Below are 19,393 nucleotides of genomic sequence, written 5' to 3'. Positions count from 1 at the left end.
AAGAATAGCGTGTCCTCCTGTATCTGCTTGCATGGAGACAATCAGTGAACCTGTAAACACTGGATTGTTGACAGTTAGTTGGCAAAAGTCCAGTTTCCACAATACTAATAAAAAAACACATTTACTATCCTCTCCCCTGGTTTGTGTAGTAGCTCATTCATCTAGAGTGCAGTAGCGGTAGTGCTGGTGATGCTGCATGGAGGCCTATGTACACATATGCTCCTCCACATCATCCTGACCCAGGCTCATGGCACTGTGGGCTGGGTGCTTAATGATTAATGCCGTGGGAGGTGGAGGGACAGGGAGATCTTACTCAGTGCTTACCTGGGTATCCACTGCTTTGCTGAGTGTAACATAACGATACAGAAACAGGATCCAAACCACACCAATGCAACCATCCCCCTGTCCCTCTCTCTCCGTCTTCTCTGTGTCTGAGCTCCATTACATCACGACCAACAGCTTAAAAGCCCCCAGTCTCCTTCTCCCTGACGGTACAGTCTAGATCTGGTTACTGATCTTTGATTAGATGGATACATTACAGCCTAATCACTAACTGATTTATTACTCAGTATAACAATGCTGGTCAGGAGAGCACCATTGTTTTGAAGGGTAGTCTGAGCTGCCAGTGCTTAATGCTTCTTTACAGTGCCACCAGGTTGATGGCCAAATGCAATTACCTCATTCTTTGCTTGGGTGAAAACAATTATCAGATAACAGCACCTTTAATTCAAGCTCCTTCAATAGCATTCAAAAGTCAGACGATTGAATATTTTGTGGGCATCTGATGCTTATAGAGAGTTGACAGTGTGGAGTTGACAGGTATAAGGAGAAAGAGAGATGGGGATTTACAGGTAATAAAGGTCCCTGAACTGGCTTGAACCAGAGACTGGAATTTGAGGTCAGCACCTTATACCCAAAGGCCACCAAGTCTATAATCAGCCCCTCTGCTTCAACTTTGACTTAATTGTAATTATGATGGAATTTGGCTTGCAGCCAGGTGAAACACAACACATGTAGACTTAAACATAAAACATAAAATCCAAAAAATATATCAAGGAAATTATGTAAAACACAAGCTGCAACCCACCAGACAAGCTCATGTAAAACACTGTACATCCTATTAAAACCATTATAGCAGGGGCAGGCTGAAAGTACACCTTCCTCCTGCAGCTCCCCTCTCTTCTCTCTTTGCCCCAAGCCCCTCCCATCAGACAATGACAGCATCATATAGTAACCCAGTGTCTCCCATCAATGTATCCTCATACAACTGTTCATATGATATCCTATGAATTAGCATCTCATGAATGATGTAACGTAAACGTAATTAACATAAAGTTATGGAAGTTAGATTTAGGCAAGTAAATCTACTGTGGTTAGGTTTAGGAAAAGAAACATGGTGATGACGTACCTCAAAATGACTCTAAGTTGACACTGTTCTGTACAACAGTCTCCTGGAGAAAGTTCCAGGGGAAAGGCCTGTAATTTGTGACCCATCTACGACCCAAGCCTAATGTTTAATGGACCACTTGAGATTGCTCTCTTCTTCACTTCCATCAGGACACTGGTCACATGAGCACAGCCTTCCAAAATTATGCACAAATTACTGGCTCATGATTACGCGGGATATGTTAGTTTTTTGATGCATTACTTTCGTAGGAAAATTCCCATACACAGACACCTTTTTTCACATTGGAGTTGCACACAGCTAGCCATCCCGTGGTCTCTTGGCCTCGCTCCTCGACATTATGGCTACTGTCACGGTGGGCTGGTAGCCAGCAGCAGTGCTGGCAACTTCCTCTGCAGGTTTCTCTGCCGTTGAATCAGGCTTTCACCGCATCTGCATTTGTAGATCAGCCCTCTGTACGCCCTCTCTCTGAAATGACCTGTAATTTGCCAAAGTCTCTTTTCATGGGCTACATTTTCTACAGCCTGAAAACAGAGGCAACAGGATGTTCCATCAAAAGTACAATATGTTCAAAGTTCTATTATGGAACATTAGCCCAAAGACAGCGACAAAAAAACTACCCACACCAGCTTTAACAATGCATGTATAAACTGGAAGAAGGCAAGTGGAATGTAATACTTCCAGAATCGTTTTGGGCCACATGTGTGTCTCTAAATATATCGCAATATTTTTTTTCCGTATATAAAGACACAGATCAGAATTGTAAGGTCATCACATGATGTATCCACCCTGTTTCCTCTCACTGTGACCCAGGCCCGTCTTCTGACCCAGCTGACATCAGAGCGTTAGACCAGAGGGATGTCAGTGAGATTAATGGGTTATCAATGTATGTTGAGTCTGAAGTCAGAGTTCTCAGTGTCCCAAAGGTGGCACTCTTTTAACCTGGCTAGATCACCATGGCAACTAATGCTGTGGACCGAACCTGGTCCGAACCAGTTCAGTTTTGGATTGAAATCTGCCAAAAAGCACCTTTTACTTCTTTGGGAAAAATGTTCTCCATCTAAGTATAGCCCACATTTAATAGTGAGCACCAGACAAAAATGTCATTAGTTTAGCATGAATTTTCTGATGAATTAAATGGCAAAGCATCCAATAGTTGTTGAGTCATAAAACCACAAATGTCAACCTTGTGGTTAGAGCAGGGGTGTCAACATCATTTTAGTTTGTGAGCCACATACAGCCCAGTTGATCTCAAGTAAAAAAAATAAGTGCAATGTCAAAAATATGTCTGTTACTTGCTGTCAATACATGTACATTTCCACTCCTGTGTGTTAATGCTGGTATCACCACACCAAACTAAAGTGGAAGCTAATGAGTAAGTAGGTTGAGTTATCCCCTGCCTAACAAGCCATTCACAAATCAAAGTTTTGGCAGTAGCTTGGCAATAGGGTTCCATCAATACTGTATACTGTATACCTCTTTCACATAAGTCTAATACAGATTATTTTGGACTGAAGCTGCTAACTGATAATATTTTACACAATGTTTGATATATTTAGATGAGACCACAATAAGTCATTACTGTTATGTCAGAGAACTGTATTCTGGTCAGGGTGTAAAGCCTCTGCAGCTGCTTATTACAAGACTCCTTACTCTGAAACCTGCCATGTCATAGCCTTCACAGCTGCATCAATATTAGGTGTGTGAATTCATCCACTTGTCCAGATTGGACCCGGTTCTGGCCAGCAGGACATATGTTTAACACCCCTGCTCTACAGGAAAAGTCGGGGGATCACCAAAGTCATTAGGATTTATCCTCTGGGGACCATGTAAATCTGTACAGTAGTTGTTAAGATATTTCAGTCTGGCCCACAGGCAACATTGTCAGCTCTAGAGCCACACCGCTCACATGGCTAAGAGTTAAGCTGGTGCAAAGGTACAAAAGGAATAAAACGGTGTGGGTCTGTCCTTTACATTAGCTTATGTCAGCTAGTTTGAACATTTTAGTCATGGCTTTCATCTAGATGCTTAATTATTGCTGACTCACTCACTTAAATGCAGAGTCTAGACTTTGTTTTCAAGCTACTCATATCTATAAACAATAAGACATAAATGGATATACTGTTAAACTGAAAGATTTGACAGATCTCTTGTGAAGCTTTCTTTTGTGTACAAAAATGACGAGGCCATAAAGTAGCTGCATGTTGTTTAGAAAGACTGGGTGGGAGTAAAACTGTGTTTACTGCTGTTACCTGGCAACCACCATTAAACACACATCCTCCAAGGTAACACAGGTGTCTGTTTTCTCTGCTCTGATGACCTAAATGTGAAAAAAGATCAGGTTTCACCCAGTTTATGGATTGATTAACATTTGGAAAGCTCTCAGTCAATTGATGGGAGACCAGTTGAGTGTTCAGCACATTTGAATTATTTACTCTCCCTTCCAGAAAAGTTGTCAAGGTTACCTCTGCCGTCGCCCCACCTCTCCCCCTGGCCCAGCGGCCCAGCAATGCTTGTCCAATCTTAACAAGCTTTGTGCTACCCACTGGGCTCTGATTCAGCACGAGACCCGGCAAATCCAATTACACAGGAGTCAGAGAGGTTGATTTTCCCATTATAGATTCCATGCTGAGAATGAGAGCTGATGATAACACTCACATTGCACCACTACTGCCCCCTCTCTCTCTTCTCTCCATCTCATTTTGTCTCCATTTCACTGTTACCCTCCTTTTATTCCATCCTCTCTTCCTATCTAATTCCTCTTTTCCCAAAGACCCTCTTTCTTCCCCTGTCCCTTTCTTTGGATCTCTCCTTCTTTCATAGTCCATTATTCTAATTTTTCAGAGCAGCGTAACGAAGCCCGGGCCCCGTCATCGTTTCAGTCCCAAAATGCTGGGTCATTGGGGTTACTTCATACCTCACATTGGATATTTTTGAACCTAGATATTATTTCTGTCTTGTTGAAGAGACAAGAATGATATATAACATCATTATGTCGCTCTTCTGATTGTGATTTCATATTCTGTCCTTTTTCATGTACTGTACCTTTTAATATTGCATCACATTATGCTCAGTTGGCCATTTTCTTCACCCAGTACCCACTCACACACCAGGAATTAAATATTTGTCAGTTTGGATAACCTCTTAAAGGTCACTGCAAAAACTAAATGCAGAGTGATTTGGACAACTTGACTTAGGGGTGTCAAAGTGCCATCCTTAGGGGACATCATATCCCTGCTGTGACACATAAAAAAGTTAGCGAGACCTCTTTTCGAAATGAGGCTCTTTTGCACTCAGTCGGATGTGGAAAAAGAAGAAGACTTTTGCTCCATCTTTACCCTTTAGGGCACTGAAAAGGACTGACCTCGCCTCAGAACGGAGGCTTTGGTGTTGACACAGGTCACTCAAAGGTCAACACCACTGACCTCTCTAAACCTTCAAGAAATGTTTTTCTGTGATCCTGCAGGACAAAAGAATTGTGAAGTCCAGCAGTCTGTCCAGAGAAGTCGCATGCCATGGAGGAAAGAGATCGGCGTGATGGGACCTGCTGGGACATTTTTCCTTGACCAATCCTCTGAAAATGCATGGCTTTGAAGTCTGGCAGTGGATAAAGTAATGTTTAGGTTTGTTATATTTGTGCAGTAATTCTTAGCGTGTTTTTTTCTATCATTCATAGTGTGTGTGTGTGTGTGTGTGTGTGTGTGTGTGTGTGTGTGTGTGTGTGTGTGTGTATGTGTGTGTGTTTTAAAAAAGTGTTTGTCTTCTGATTTATGCTGCTCTTTAAATTGCCTTTCTTTGCCTTTTTTTAACAAAGCTTTTTTAAGAGATAAGCACAAGAATCGAAGCGTAACTATATACTTTCCTGTGCAAATGTCAAAGAATGAATCTAATGTAATATTGCAATGAGACACAGTGAAAATACTCAATTAAAACCAAAAACCCTGCATTGAAAATATTATCCAAGCAAAAGTACAAAACAGTTCATAGCAAAACATACCTAGAGCATCAATAACAGAAGTATTCATAATGCAAAAAAATGTCCCCTGTAAATGTAATACAAATATAAAGGATAAATAACTTTGTCAAATGTAATTTTGTAATGTGTTGAGCACTACACGTTCACCTCTGTTGTACATGTATTAAGTAGCAATGCCATGACATAAGTGTAAACTGCACTGAATCATCTGAAAACGTCACCAAATAAAACTAAAAATGCCCATATGGCTAAATGCTGCTAGCTAGGGATTATATATTATCTCATTTGTGTGCTATTTGGGTGAACTTTCCCTTTAATACAAGCTTATATCATAACTACAACAGTGTTGAGCTGCACTGAAATGATTTGATTGATCACTTTTAAACTTCTATTATTATAATATAGAAAAACTGCAATTCTCTATTGGCTATAAAGATGTAAAGGGTACATATAAATCAACATGTGATGCAATATTAAGTGATTAATGTCGCTGTTGTTGTGAAATTTAATCACTGTTTTGTCATGTCTTCCCTGTGTGAAGGTGTAAGTACTCCGAAAGGTGTTGTAAGTAGTCTCTGACTGCCTGACCTTTGACACGGCAACCTGAGGCCTGACAGTCTGGACACCCTGCTCTGTCCAGGTTGAAGCTTCACTGAGAACACAAAGTCTTTAGCAGGACACTGATGCTGCACTTCAGCTAAGCATGGCTGACAGCAGCTTCCTCTGTGTGGCCAGAGGGTCACCCTGGGTGACATGTTGTTCTGGGGGGACACTGTGTCTCTGCCTGCAGAGGAGATTAGAGGGAGCGAGCTGACCTCGTTCTCAGAGGGGCTGATGTGTTTTGAGTAAACACTTGGTGCAAAAGTACAAAAACACAGGCTACAAACACAGGCCAACCCTCAGGCGGTGATCCCATTGTTTCCCCATTACTCCTAAACAGGCATGAGTGAGGAGGGCCGTCACTGTGTGCTCCTGAGCTGCAGGGAGTCCTCATGCTCTTTCCTGAGTGCATCACACACCGCTTGATAGGCTCTTACAGTCATTGCCATGAACATGTCACTAACTAACCATATATAAATATTTTATCATATAAATGGGACAACTGTGTCCCAGGAGAGGAGCAGACTGTCCACTAATCACAGGGGTGGTGTCTTAAAACCTGGCTCCTCCTGTCCACATGTTGAAGTGTCCTTGGGCAAGACACTGAGCCCCGAGTTACTCCTGATAGTCAGGCCAGCACCAGTAGCTTACTTTAGTTGTGTTAAAGTGCTTTTTACAATTTAATATAACCATTATGCTGACATTTACGTAAAGCATGCAAAGCTACACAGGGACAGAATTGAATAACAAAAATACATTACAATTGAGCAATTACAGTCATTTTTAAAAGCTCATAATGTTGCTTTTCCATTGCATAAGAAATGTAATGCATTAAAAAGAAGACTCAAGATAAATTCACTGACAAAGAGAAACAACAGACACGGGTACAGTAAATCTCCATTAACATTAACTGCAAGACCCTTGCAGACAATAAATATTTGCTTACCGACACCAGCTGCAGCTGCTGGAATGACCACTGACCTGACGAAGCATCTCTGGGACTTTTTCCTCATTTAAGGTCTCTTTTTTTCCTTTTTTATCAGGTGTTTGTGTGATTGTGTCCCACCAGCTGTGCACACCTGCAGTAAATGTCAGCATTGTTACAGCATGGTTACAGAATTATCAAGAAATGTATTCATGGGCAGATACCTGTATTTTAGAAATGCCACCACCACTACAGCTGCACTTTGAGATGTTATTGAGTAGATATCCAGTTAAAAGTCTTGCTGATGTCAGTGTATTTGTGACCACAGTTATTTTTTTGTTTTCTTGTTTTTCTCCATATACTGTTGTGATTTTTGTCTTTTCCTTTGCTACATTACATATTTTTGACTGAACTTAAAGACTGAGGCACCAACAATTCAAGATGTAAAGTGTGAAATACAAATACACACACAGCCACACAACAGCGTCCTATGAAGTTAGAAATTAATTAGCACTAAGTGTGGGTTCAAACGTACAGTAGGTCTGACAATTATCATTTTTATGGGTGAGTATTTAAGGCAATGTAACATGACATGGTCGGACACAGTTCAGACAAAATTGCTGCCTGAACTAAGTGATGCATCACTTGCAAAACATTGCAGAACTGGTGTGGAGTTAAGCCTGATATCTAATTCAGTAAAGAGCAGGTAAATAATAATAACGATACAATAGAAACACACCTGATCAAAAATATGCAATAGGGCCGGGCAATATATTGATATTATATCAATACTGTGATATGAGACTAGATATCATTGTAGATTTTGGATATCGTAATATTGTAAGTCTTGTCTTTTCCTGGTTTTAAAGGCTGAATTACAGTGAAATGATGCAGTTTTCTGAACTTAAATCTCATTGTGTAAATATTTTGTGTAGTCAACACTTAACTATTGTTACCATATCTATATAAAGGTATTTGTTCAAAAATATTGTGATATTTGTTTTCTTTTTCCATATATCCCAGCCCTGTTATGTACATTATATTTACTTAACAACACTTAACAACAAAAATGGCAATCAAGTGGAATGAAAATCCCCTAAATATCTCTACAAAAACAGACAGTAAATACTAAATTGGTTCTGATTGCAGTGCTGCTACATTGTATTTCCCAGAGGGCTCCAATGATCAATCCACCAAATATTTTCTCCATCAATCAATTAATTGTTTTTAAAGGACATTACTTCCTAAAGTCTGAGGTGATGTCATCAAACTGCTTGTTTTTTTCAGACCAACACTCAACCCAAAGCTCTTCACTTCACCAGTGCATAAGACAAATAAAAACAGTCAAAAAGATGATCCAACTATGGGAATGTTTTGCATTTTTTACTAGTGACATTACTAATCAGAGCTGCTGCTGATTATTTTTTTCTGTTGACTACGTGCATCAGCTCTAATAAGATGCTTCTGGTTTTCTTGTCCAACCCCTGCAGCTGGCAGTAATTTAGTAATCAACTATTGAAAGTCACTTTGGCTGATGTGAGCCTGTGGCATTTACATGCAGTGTACATCCTTCTACCCAGATTATATCATCATCATCATCATCATCATCATCATCAGGTCTCAACCTACAGTACCTCACACAGTATGAGCACACTCTGCCCCACACTGTTTCCAGATCATAACCCCGCGGGCTTTAGGACCTTCAGGATCTGCTCTTTGAGGATGGTCTTGTTTTTGTCCGTTACGTTCATGCATGTAATCATTGATTGTGCCTATTGTGACAGGACGATTTACCATCTGTAGGGTCCCATGGGGCTGATACTGCTGCTGTCACTGCAGTCTCCCTACAGACTTTAAGGAATTCCCCTTTAATTTCCGGCCGCAAATTTTAATCTCCAACAGGTTTCACATTTAAGTCTGCTATTAAAAGACCATATACCTGCTGGTGTTATCTCAATCAGCGACTCAGACTTTTTCCACCCATATCATGGATAGATGTCTGTACATCTTGATGTCCTGTTGGATCATGAAACAATTAAAAGCTTGATATTTAATTTGGAAGACAACCTATTAAATGTGTCGCGAATCAAACAATGGAAAATGTAACTTTTCCTTTGTTGGAGACCCCCTGGAGTCCCCATAAGGACCCCTGGGGTTCATGAATGCCGGCGATCAGATAGCCTACTAATGTGGGGCTGTTTTTAAAGAGTATTTTTCTTAGAAATTGTGGGAAAAATAACTAAACTGCTAGAGCTGCAAGAACTCTTTTTCGCTGCTTTGCCCTTTTTAGACAGAGTTAGGAATGAATCCTATCAGACCTTCAACCACCAGAAGTTTATTAGACTTTCCAGAAAAATCAGAAACTTTCACAAATTTCTTCAATAAAAGTAAAGATACTGTTTTGGTTTTTTTTTCATGTGTAGCCTAATATAAATGACTTTCCAGTGCGCATACAAGTCAGTGGCATGCTTATTTATAATGAAAATCGGCTGCTGGAACTGCAGTTGCTTGTTTTCTTACACTTCATCTTAAGCGTGGAGGTGGCAACAGAGCAATTTCTTATTACCAGGATTGCTAAGTGTTCTGCAATGCGTTGCCAACCCAACAGTTTCATGCCACCGTTTTTTATTCTGACGGAGACCTGCTCTCTAGACGAGTGTGTGCCTTTGCCGCCTCCTGCAGCAGCCCACCCGGCCCCCGACCCTCCCTACGCGCCTCCCCGGCTCTTTTTCCCACTGCTGAGAGGAGCAGGACGCGGCCACAGCGGCGGGAAGCAAATTATCTACAAGCACTTCCTTAAAAAAAACTTCACACTCACATACACAGATGCCACCACAAGTAGAGACTCACATCGTCTTAGACCTGATGGAGGGAGCTCACTGGGAATAACCTGACAGGAGGATATAGTGGCACAAAATGGATATTTAATGTTTATTCTTCTATTTTTTTTTTAACTCGGGTGTTTTTCCTGTTGCCTCTATTGCGCTTAATCTGATTCAGCTGTTTTAACATACTAAACATTTTTAATAGTGTTAATAACGTCAACAGGATTTAGGCCTGAACTTGTGTATTTTGCGTTTTGCTAAGACGCACCTGTGCGCCACTGGAGGAACAAGCGCACAGGACGTTGTAAGACAAACAGGCAACTTCCTTTAAATATATCATCTTATCTCCTAAATGCTCATCTAATAAGAGGACTACAATGTCTGGACGGAGTATGACCTGACTTTTAACGCAACAAACTGCTGAGGTGGAGGAGTGCACCACGACCGCACTGTGACACAAAGTCCACCCAAAACTGAGAGAAAAATAAAATCACATCATCGCCACTTCTTCATTGCTGTTGGAAGTGTGGATGCTGCTGGGACTGTTAACAGGCACTGCATGAACAGCAGCTGTCAAACTCATGGGACCCTCCTGCCCCCCGGGCGACTGGGAGCTCTGCTGAAGTCTCCACTGCGCATGTCAGAGCGCTGGACAGCTCCAGAGAGGGAAATTTAAAAACGGTTTTTGGAGAATCAAGTGCAACACAGAGAAATACAGTACAGGGGCTCGCGACCGGCTCACACATTCTTCAATATCATCCAAAACAGGTAATTGTTTACTATTTCTCTCTCTTAGCATCATAGTCTTTGTCGGATTGTTGGTTTTGATGAGATTACTGACAATTTAATGACTTTTAGACTTTAACCTTTATTTCTCTGAAGGCAAGATGAGAAACGTGAGCTAATGTGACCCAACTGTTATGTAAACATTTGAACTGAAGAGGCCTACATATTAAATACAAGATATATTATTCGATGTATTTTTATGCAATTTAATCAGGGAGAGTAAGGGGAACAAAAAGCATTCAGACTGTAAAATGAGCTGTGGCTTCAACAAAGCCACACTGATACCACATAGAATTTTTATATTCAACTATTAATTTATTTTTAAATATGTTTATTCTTGTGTTAAATGTTCATTGAACCTTAATGTTGAGTTTAAAATCTTTGCTTTTTGTGGAGCAATGTTATATTTTCAGAAATATAACATGTGTTTCCACCATGTTTATTTACTGAAGGAGACACAATTTGAAGCAATATCATTATATCGTGATAATGTCTTCTACATAGCTTGTTTATCTCAGTTTGAAGACTCAACCTAAAGTGTGCTCATTTTATTTATTGCATTGCAGTGGTACCACATATCCCAGGAAATGATAGAAGGTGGAATTACATCCAGGATGTCGGGAATCATTGAAAATGCTGGGCATCATCCGTCTCCACAGGACTACAGGTAAGAATTAAAATATGTTCTGTCATATGAGGACCCTAGTTACAGATTCTTCTACCACTTAACAACGTATTATTTTTGATACATATTGTCAAAAACACTCAGAATCAAATCCGTGACACCTCAATAGATAAAAGGCATATTTTTATGAATCAAAGCCTTTAAGGTGTTTCCCAACTGGTCATGGAACAAACTGTCTAACCCCACTATGTTTAATCTAAAGGTAGATGGACAGCTCTTTTTGTGCATGGGTGGGGGGGTTCATGAAAAAGGAGAAAGAGGGAAAAAAATCCTGAAGAATAAATGATTTTCAGTCTGAATGGATCTGTCAGAAACCATCAGCTCTGTTTACACTCCCGCTGTCGGCACACGGAGAGCCTGAGCCTCTTGGCCTGCCGGCTCAGGGGGAAACGGGCGCACTGGGTCACCAGTATGCACAAGTGGCTCCCAATTAGAAAAGGAGGGAGGAAGGGAGGGAGGCAGGGGAGGAGGAGGAGGAGGTGCAATATTTAGTGTTGTTGAACCTCTGGGAAGGCTCGGATGATACATGGAGACACCAGCTCAACATGTTTTGCATCAGTGAACAATTTCTATGCTGCTGGTGGAGAGAGGAGGGGAGGTGGGAATACCCCCCATGTGTCATCTATTCTGTGGTTTTATCAGTTTGTACTGGGCACTCATAATGAAAAATTGCAACCCTGAGTAAATTTGTAAGACAAAAGTGTAGAAGACCAGCTATAGAAAATATTGTACATACTTTTGATTCACTTTGAGTGCTCTTTTTAAATACAGAACAAAAAGAAAAAAAATCCTCTTCAACATTCAGTCAGACTTTCTTCATTTTGTCAGCAGCAAAGCAAAGAAAAAGAAAAGAGAAAAAACATTCAGCCAGTACACAAAAGGTACACTTAACATCAAAGCTCTACCTGAGTTATTGTGATGCTTCACAGAGCGTTAAACTTCACAATGCCACCTGCTGCAAAAGGACCATCACTCTAAATCATTTAGTGGCGCATGCAAGGTGTTTCAGGACGTGTGCTGCTGATTCCTGGCTGCAATGATGTCACTTATTCAGACGGCAGACACAGAGCCCTGACCTCAAACTACATTTGCACCCTCTCTGGCCCCGAGGCTCCGTTGATTTCCCCATTGAGGGAGGGGGTTGGGGGGTGGCAGTGAGGATAGAGGCTGGAAAGGGACAGGGAAGCAGATGGCATCCTATTTGTCCTCTTATGTGAGGGCTGTCATTCCAACAGATTAATGCAAGGGGCTGTGTAAAGAAAAGAAACGACAGAGACAATCAAGGAAGGGTCTGGGGAAGACAATAGAGCCACGTGCCACTGGGCAGATTTGTCGTTTGGGACACAATAGGTGATCATTTTTCAATAGACAAGGCCAACTGTTGCAGGCAACATGTGCTGCTGTCCCATGTTTCAAACGATCTCATGCGTTGTTTACTTATGATTCAGCCAATGGTGTAAGGCGAGACCGTGGTCACCTGACACAGGGTTGATTTTTTTATTAGGAGATTTGGTGTGTGTGTGTGCGTGTGTGTATGTGCATGGGGCGGGGGGGGTTTCCCCTACACTGTTCGCAGACCCTAACTGAATAGTGCGTGTTGTCATAGCGACCCCAATTACTAAACCCTTGCACAGTAAGTGCGTGTGTGCAGAGAAGACTGGAGAGGATTCAAGAGGATTCCTCTCTTTTCTTTTCTTTCTCTTTGAGACTTGCCACATAAAAGATGTAATGACTGAAAGCTGATTGGTACTGGCAAGGCACTGGTTAAACAGAAATCCTAATTTAATCCATATTATAGGACAGAATTTATAAAATTAGGGGTTGAGAAAATATTCTTAGGTTAGACATAAAATACTACATGAAATTTTGCATCTATTTTATTAAAAAAAAACCTGTTTTGATCAACATCAAAAAAGCAGACAAGTATTAACTATGAGAAAAACAAAGATCAGCGTGCCACTCCCAGAAAAAAATAAACAGATCATTTACTCTGAATGGAAAGCTTGTTTAACTCCCTCATTGTTGATTAAAACTGTCACCGCTAAATAACACTTGTAGTTAATCTACTTATGGTAAATCCTGGATGGCATGGCGAACACACGGCCTCGCTGAGCAGCTTTCATCTCTGTTTGCCCACATCCAGACTCATTACAGTGGTCCTGACTTTGAAGGACAAAATGTTCTATCAAGTGTTTAGATTTAAATTCCACTTGTGTGCATCTGAGCCGACAGCCGTGTTAACCCCCCCTCAAACCCCTCCTCCTTCTCTCTTGAAGGCTTCTGACCACGGACCCCTCCCAGCTGAGGGAGGAGGACCTCCCTGGGGACCTGCAGTCTCTGTCATGGCTCACCTCTGTCGATGTGCCCCGACTACAGCAGATGGCTGATAGTCGAGGCCACAGTAACGGGCCCTCCCATGGCAGCTTGTTGGAGCAACAGACAGGTGAGGTGACAGGGAGGGGACAGTACAACATTCAAAAACTAGATCATCTCTGTGATTGGATAAATAAAGACTGCTGGATTCTACTGAACTTTTTGGCCTCTGCAGGTATAAACACAGTTTTATAAATCTATCCTGAAAGACAAATGAAAATACAAGATTTTTGTTTTTGCCATTGGAAATTGTCCTACATAAATAGGGTATTTGGTTTATGACGGCATTTGTGTACCGCATTAACTACCCACCCACAACCTGCGCATTTGCAACGTTCCGCGAGTTCTCTTTGTTTTCTCTATCTAATAAAAAACAATATAAACTCACAAAATGTCAAGAAAGGTACACTCATCTTCCTTATTGAACAGAAAAATACAACCATACACCTTCTGAATTTAAGTTTCTCTCTTTCACCAAACTAAGACCACCTTAATTGCATTATTAACTGTTAACAGTGTAAAACTTAAACTCGGCAGAAAATATAAAGTCTCACTGGTCATTTAGTTAGTTAGTCCACTGTTCCAACAACCGCCAACTCTGGTTTGGTTGAAATAAACCTTTAAACCACAGAGTTAAACGTAAAAATAATGCAACGTTATCCCAACCACCCTCAGTCACCATCTTTCTCAGCTCAACTGCCTGTTCTAACAGTAGAGACTGACCTCTGGTGGCGCGTGATGTGCACTCCATACTGTACATCTTCAATACAGCACCTCTGTATGAGTTTGATAGAAAGAGGAGCATCTGTATTTTTGATGGTATTGAAATTCATACCAACTCTAAACTGTATGTGAACGTAAGAAGGAATGGTTGTCTGTCTCTGTGTGTCAACCCTGTGATGGTTGGGCGACCTGTCCAGAGTGTTTCCTGCCTCTCGCCCAAAGTCAGCTGGGATAGGGTTAAGCCCCCCCACAACCCTGTAACAAGATAAATAAGTTAAAACCATACTGTCAAGTTTTCTAAATACCCTGGTATACTGTAGTACCATGATACCGCCCAAGCTTACACTAAAAATATAAGGAACCTCAGAGATTAATCCATTTGGAAAGTTTTGGCCTTTTCTTGCCTTAAAGTTGTTATCAACAGGTCAAAGTGTAAACAATTACACTTGAAAAAAACTATATTGAACAGTTAAATTAAAAACTTTTAAGTCTGTAAATGTCTATAAGTAGAAGCTTCTTATGTATTTGTTGGTGCAATGAGCATTACAAACAAACTACCATTATGTCTGACCCTACTGTAATTGTTAACATTGCCAAACCCTAGAAAGTAGATCAGACCTATATGGATCAAGAAAGTAGTTTTCTGTGAACTTTTCTTTAATCTAATATGAGTTTGGCTGCTCCCTCTCACAGCTCAGCTGAGCAATATGACTGCCATGACAGCAGGTCAAGGTTCCATGCTCCACCTCCAGAGCAACATGCAGCACAGCCCTCTGGGAATCAGCATCATCAACACCCACAGTGGAAGTGTGAGTTTTAATTACCATTGCAAAAAAAAAAAAAGTATTATGTTTTAAAGGATTGAATGTCAAATAGCCTCGTTATCTACTCCACAGATGTCTCCATTCTCCATGAATGGGCTGCCCTCTCCAGGATACCAGTGCCCTACCTCAGTCTACCAGCCTGCCCCCCAGCAGGTGTACTCTCTAACCCAAACTGGACAACAGGTACTATAAGCTAATAAGTTCAGTACTAGTTATGGTTTTCTTGTGCTTCTTGTGTGAATTGCCTTCAAGGACCTCTTCATAAAAACAAAATTGGTCACAGTGAATAAATGTAAATGATGAAGTTCCTCATTAATGTCTTCCTATTCCTCACAGTGTTCAACTGGTGGGCTTTATAGCAATGTCTCTTTCAACAACCAAAGTTTATTTACACAACCTCGCCTGGCTCCACAAGAACAGGAGCTGCAGCCCAAGTCTTTCCCCAAGCCAATCTACTCCTACAGGTCAGACCTATTTTATTTACCTAAATTATAATAATATCCACCACATCTCCTGATTTTTTTTTGTGCATTTCACCTCTCTGCTATGAGCTTCATTCAAATAAAGATTTTTTTCCTGGTGATTGTTTTTTCAGCTGTTTGATTGCCATGGCTCTGAAGAACAGCAAAACTGGCAGCCTCCCAGTCAGTGAGATCTATAGCTTTATGAAAGAACACTTTCCTTATTTCAAGGTATGACAGCCCATAAATATTACAGAAGAGGACTAAAAGAGAAGGCGCATATAGATAAGGAAAGTGACTCATTATACAACACTTCTCTCCCTGCAGACTGCACCTGATGGATGGAAGAACTCAGTCAGACACAACCTGTCCTTAAACAAATGCTTTGAGAAAGTGGAGAACAAGACAAGCAGCTCATCCCGTAAGGGCTGTCTGTGGGCGCTGAACCCTGCCAAAATTGACAAGATGGAGGAAGAGATGCAGAAGTGGAAACGCAAGGACCTCCCAGCCATTCGCCGCAGCATGGCTAACCCTGGTTAGAAGTTTATTTTGTTAAATGTAAAAGGTCTACTGCTCAAAAAGGCAATAAGTCATCAAAATCTTATGTCATGCTGTCACATAGTCTGATAATCATTGTTTCTCCCTGCAGATGAGTTGGACAAACTGATCACAGACCGCCCGGAGAACTGCAGACGTAAGGCTTTAGAGCCTGGCATGACCCGTCTGCCCGGCTGCCCAACTGGCCTCCCACTGCCCGTCCCAGCCCAGATGCAGCCTCAGCCAATAGTCACACTGTCCCTGCCCTGTTTACCCATGCACCAACACCACCAGCTTCAGGCCCAGCTCCACGCTCAGGCTCGCCTGGCCCCCATGTCCCCTGCTCCGGCCCAGACACCTCCCCTGCACACGGTCCCTGACCTTTCCCACAGTCCACTCACCCAGCATCCAAGCAAGCCACCTGACGATTTCTACAGCGTGCACGGTGATACGCACACAGAGGTGGATGCACTGGACCCCAGCATCATGGACTTTGCCCTTCAAGGTAAAGATGTTTTTAAAGTGTCCGCCATGCACGATAACTGAAGAGATAATGCATCGGTTCACTAACGTCCAGTGCTAAGTAACAAAAATTAAGTATATATAGTAGTTGAAATGAGCTCCACCTTTACCAGCTGCAATGTTAAAGTGATGAACGCTTTAATAAATCAATAATTATAATGCAATAATATAATGCATATCATTCAGAAATGGATTATTCTGCAAAACGAGTACTTATGTTTTTTTAGTATTTATTTACTTAAAGGTCCAGTGGGTAGAATTTAGGGCCACCAAATTCGCAGAAATGTTATCTAAAATTCATAAGGACATTTACTTCAATGTATAATCACCTGAAAGTAAGAATTGTGTTTTCGTTACCTTAGAATGAGCCTTTTATATCTGCTTATGGAGCAGGTCCTCTTCCACCATGTTGTTCCTAGCATACAGGAGAAGTTTCAGTTCAGCAACACTACCTCTAGATGCCACTAAATCCTACACACTGGAGCTTTAAGTAAAAGATCTGAGTACTTCTTCTGCCACTCCTAACTTCTCTTTTTATCTGCTCAGGTAATCTATGGGAGGAAATGAAGGACGACAGCTTTAACCTGGATGCTTTGGGTACCTTCAGTAACTCTCCCCTGCGACTATCAGACTGTGATTTGGGAACAGCCAACCTGACACCTGTCTCCACTGGAGCGAACCTGCCGTTGTCAGACGTGCAAGTAACGGGCCTCTACACCTCCTACACTTCCCAGGATCCCCTGTCTTCCCAGTACATGGGTGCCCCAGCCAACAGCAAGCCCATTGCCCTGTTATAAAGCAGCTGATCTGTCCCCAGCAGAGTCGACCTGATTCATTCAGCTGTCTGTGGACGTCTGTGGATGCCAACTGTAGAAGACTGAGGTCAAAGTCTGATACAAATCACGCTGCTTTCCTGCAGTCAGCTGGGAACTTCTCGGAGAAGGATGTGGAAATCATTTAACTTACAGTCCACATGAAAACTGCTCATTAAGAACTAAAACTGCTGATAAAAAAAGAAGTGGCTGTAAGAAAAAGTATGTAAGACTTAAAATATCTAGCTTTGCCAAGCAAAGACTCAAAGCCTGTATGGGTACAAAGACTCTGTGTGGAGATGTAAGTTAGCATCTGCCAGTTTTCCTACTGTTCACTCTGCATTTTAAAGCCCCACCATACTGTAGCTCCCTGTCTCTTGTCTGTTGTATTGTGCTAGACATAATTGCTGTGATGTTTTATTTATATTTATAAAAAAGGCAGCTGGAGAAGGTGATGACTCTATCAATCTTTTGCTGTATATATTTGAATGTTCGCAACAGAAAAGCTTTCTTTCGACTGTATTTACCCACTTCATTCCAAAATGCCGACGTGTGCCAACACTTTGAGTAATCCAGCCTTTACACATTATTCTTTTACACAATGTGATTAACATGTCTCAAAGTCAGATGTATATTATGTTCAATAACTTGATCATAATAAAAATCAAATGGGTGAATAAAAGAAGTTTGTTTTGCCAAAAAAATATCAATGACATTTATTAACAAACAGTCTGTGGCAGAGCACAAGACACAGGACGGAGTTTATATTAATACATTTAAATGAAATGTCATGGCTGATATTTCAAACAATTGTGAGGCAATTTAAGTCTCACCTGTGGGACCACTTTAGTGATTACTGTCAAACCTGAGTTTTAAGAATTACTGCATTATATTAAAGATATTCCCACATAAATGACAGAAAAGCTTAGAAGTATCACATACAGTGTTGCAACATCTCCTATCATTCATACCATTGTCTTGGCGCACAAAAGACTACAGCCGAGATACACATCAGCCACAAAAAAATGAAATGAAAAGACGTCGTAGTACTACTTGTTACAAAAAAAAAACATATTCTGCATCTTAATTTGCATTTCTGCATTACAATTCTGGTAAAAATGTCATATTTTTACTCTGTGTAGAAATGAAACAGAATTAAACAATTTCATCATTTTCTGGTTCAGAAATTAGATTTTTTTTTCTTAAATTGATCAAAGAATTGATCAGTTGTACGAGCTACATATCAAAATTAACACAAACTCTCTACTTAATATCCTTAACAACCAGAACCTGAATATGAAGTCTTTGACTTCATGAATCTTGTATGACGGTGGCCTCAATAGACTGTGCAGAGCCTACTGAGGCAAATTTAACACTGACACACTATTATGTGCAAATACAGCTCAGTGAAATGTGCATTACAGTTGTAGTTTATGAAAAGGGTCCTGGACGGAGTGGCTGAAAATGACTGACGGCCTGCCTCACAAATGTGAAACTTTCTGCCTGTCAGTCAAAAGTGGAACGGATTACCACGTCCCTGCAAAGATGCCATTTAACAGCAATGTTTATAACAGACAGAGCGCTCTAGTGGTTTGGTGATCACCGTTGAGTAAGTCACTTTGTGCATGTGAGCGTTACTGCAAAGAATTGCCCCAACTTTAATCCTCTTTACCTGTACAGTACCATTAACTTATACAGAGCTTTTTGTTCTTTTAAATAGCATAACCTGATAAAGATTTAGCTCAACTGGTGCTGGTGCTGGTGCTGTCCATAGTTGCGAATAGATGGGAGAGGTTGGCCCTTTGGGATGGAGTGATGTTTTGGCTCATTTGGATGATGCAGTCCATGGCTATGTCCGGGTTGGCCTGCACAAGGCTGGAACACAAGAGGAAAATTAGTACAAGCGGACATTTCACAGCTAAAATTATTTTAAGATTTA

General features: G+C 41.1%; 2 protein-coding genes across 4 annotated transcripts in view; one reads left to right on the top strand and one right to left on the bottom strand.

Annotated features, from left to right (window-relative positions):
• The first annotated feature begins 9,729 nt into the window (after positions 1 to 9,729).
• On the top strand, positions 9,730 to 18,507 carry foxn4 (forkhead box N4). Its single transcript, XM_049578031.1, has 10 exons — positions 9,730 to 10,499; positions 11,084 to 11,184; positions 13,479 to 13,645; positions 14,992 to 15,107; positions 15,195 to 15,305; positions 15,459 to 15,586; positions 15,718 to 15,814; positions 15,911 to 16,118; positions 16,233 to 16,625; positions 17,189 to 18,507. The coding sequence occupies exons 2-10, from the start codon at positions 11,105 to 11,107 to the stop codon at positions 17,437 to 17,439; spliced, it is 1,551 nt and encodes a 516-aa protein (XP_049433988.1). The 5' UTR covers positions 9,730 to 10,499; positions 11,084 to 11,104; the 3' UTR covers positions 17,440 to 18,507.
• Positions 18,188 to 19,393, bottom strand: part of acacb (acetyl-CoA carboxylase beta) — a 29,889-nt gene continuing 28,683 nt past the window's right edge. For 2 of the 3 annotated variants that reach the window (XM_049578029.1, XM_049578030.1), the window contains exon 53: positions 18,189 to 19,329. In XM_049578029.1, the coding sequence (XP_049433986.1) occupies positions 19,197 to 19,329 (133 nt within the window). In that variant the 3' untranslated portion in view covers positions 18,189 to 19,196. Of the gene's footprint in view, positions 19,330 to 19,393 lie in introns of all 3 variants that reach the window. The other variant, XM_049578028.1, reaches the window with a different exon arrangement.

This window comes from Epinephelus fuscoguttatus, linkage group LG6 (assembly GCF_011397635.1).
Source record: "Epinephelus fuscoguttatus linkage group LG6, E.fuscoguttatus.final_Chr_v1".
Taxonomy (NCBI): domain Eukaryota; kingdom Metazoa; phylum Chordata; class Actinopteri; order Perciformes; family Serranidae; genus Epinephelus; species Epinephelus fuscoguttatus.
This window is presented reverse-complemented; position numbering and strand designations above follow the sequence as displayed.